Here is an 855-nt window from a genome sequence, read left to right on the forward strand (position 1 = left end):
AGTTACTGGAATGTTACTCTTATGTACGCATTAATAAATGATTCTGAAGAGTTTAAGAATATTTTCTCCGTTGAAGGTATAATGTGTTCTTTAATGGGATAAGTATAAACATTTAAAGAATTTTAGGCTTAGTGCTTATTAGGGAGAGAACGATTTTTTCTGGAAAGTATGCATGCGTAATGGTCGTATGGTGATTTGATAATTTACTCTTGGTGTACATATTGTCTTCTACGAAAACCGGAGTTGACCATCGACCTTCATACATGCAAAGCAGTCAGATTTCGACGGGGAAAGTGGCCGTTTGGAAGGTTTTGGAAAATTTGAAGGTTCATCTGTCAAAAGCTGCAGACGACACACCAGTCGACGCTGCTGCCATCTGTTGGGCGCCTCGGGGAGACCCCCGCTCTTTACCCCCTTTTTTCCTCCCTATTCGAAATAAACCCGACCGACAAAAATTCGAACTACTAGCAGACCGCTGCGGGAACGAATAATACAGCGAATTCTTCCGTCGGCTTGGAGCGCACGCCTCGAGGCACTACTTTGCCGCGCGGAGGGAGCCACACCAGCGGCGGTCGCGCGGCCGGGTCCTGACAACCCTCTTATCTCGAAGTCGCCGGCGCTGAGTCCCTGTGGTGTATTTTCTCTGGTTATTTCCCCCTCAAAGACGCGCCAACATGGATGAGGAGTACGACTGCATCGTTCTCGGGACCGGCCTGAAGGTAATGGGACGGCGGGCGTGCGGGGGAGGCGGCGAGAGGGCCCGAAATAAGGTCGGAAAGGAGGCTTGTAATTTTTTCGGGGTTTCGATCCAGGGGACGTGGACGTGGTCATGGCTTGACGTTTCCCCCCCGCAAA

General features: G+C 49.9%; 1 protein-coding gene across 1 annotated transcript in view; it reads left to right on the forward strand.

Moving 5' to 3' along the window:
- Positions 1-468: 468 nt before the first annotated feature.
- LOC119588083 (rab GDP dissociation inhibitor alpha-like) overlaps positions 469-855 on the forward strand; it is a gene marked incomplete in the record, with an annotated part of 16,862 nt that continues 16,475 nt past the window's right edge. Inside the window, 1 exon segment of the mRNA XM_037936790.1 lies at positions 469-719. Coding sequence (XP_037792718.1) covers positions 675-719 — 45 coding nt within the window.

Source organism: Penaeus monodon, chromosome 23 (genome assembly GCF_015228065.2).
Source record: "Penaeus monodon isolate SGIC_2016 chromosome 23, NSTDA_Pmon_1, whole genome shotgun sequence".
NCBI lineage: Eukaryota > Metazoa > Arthropoda > Malacostraca > Decapoda > Penaeidae > Penaeus > Penaeus monodon.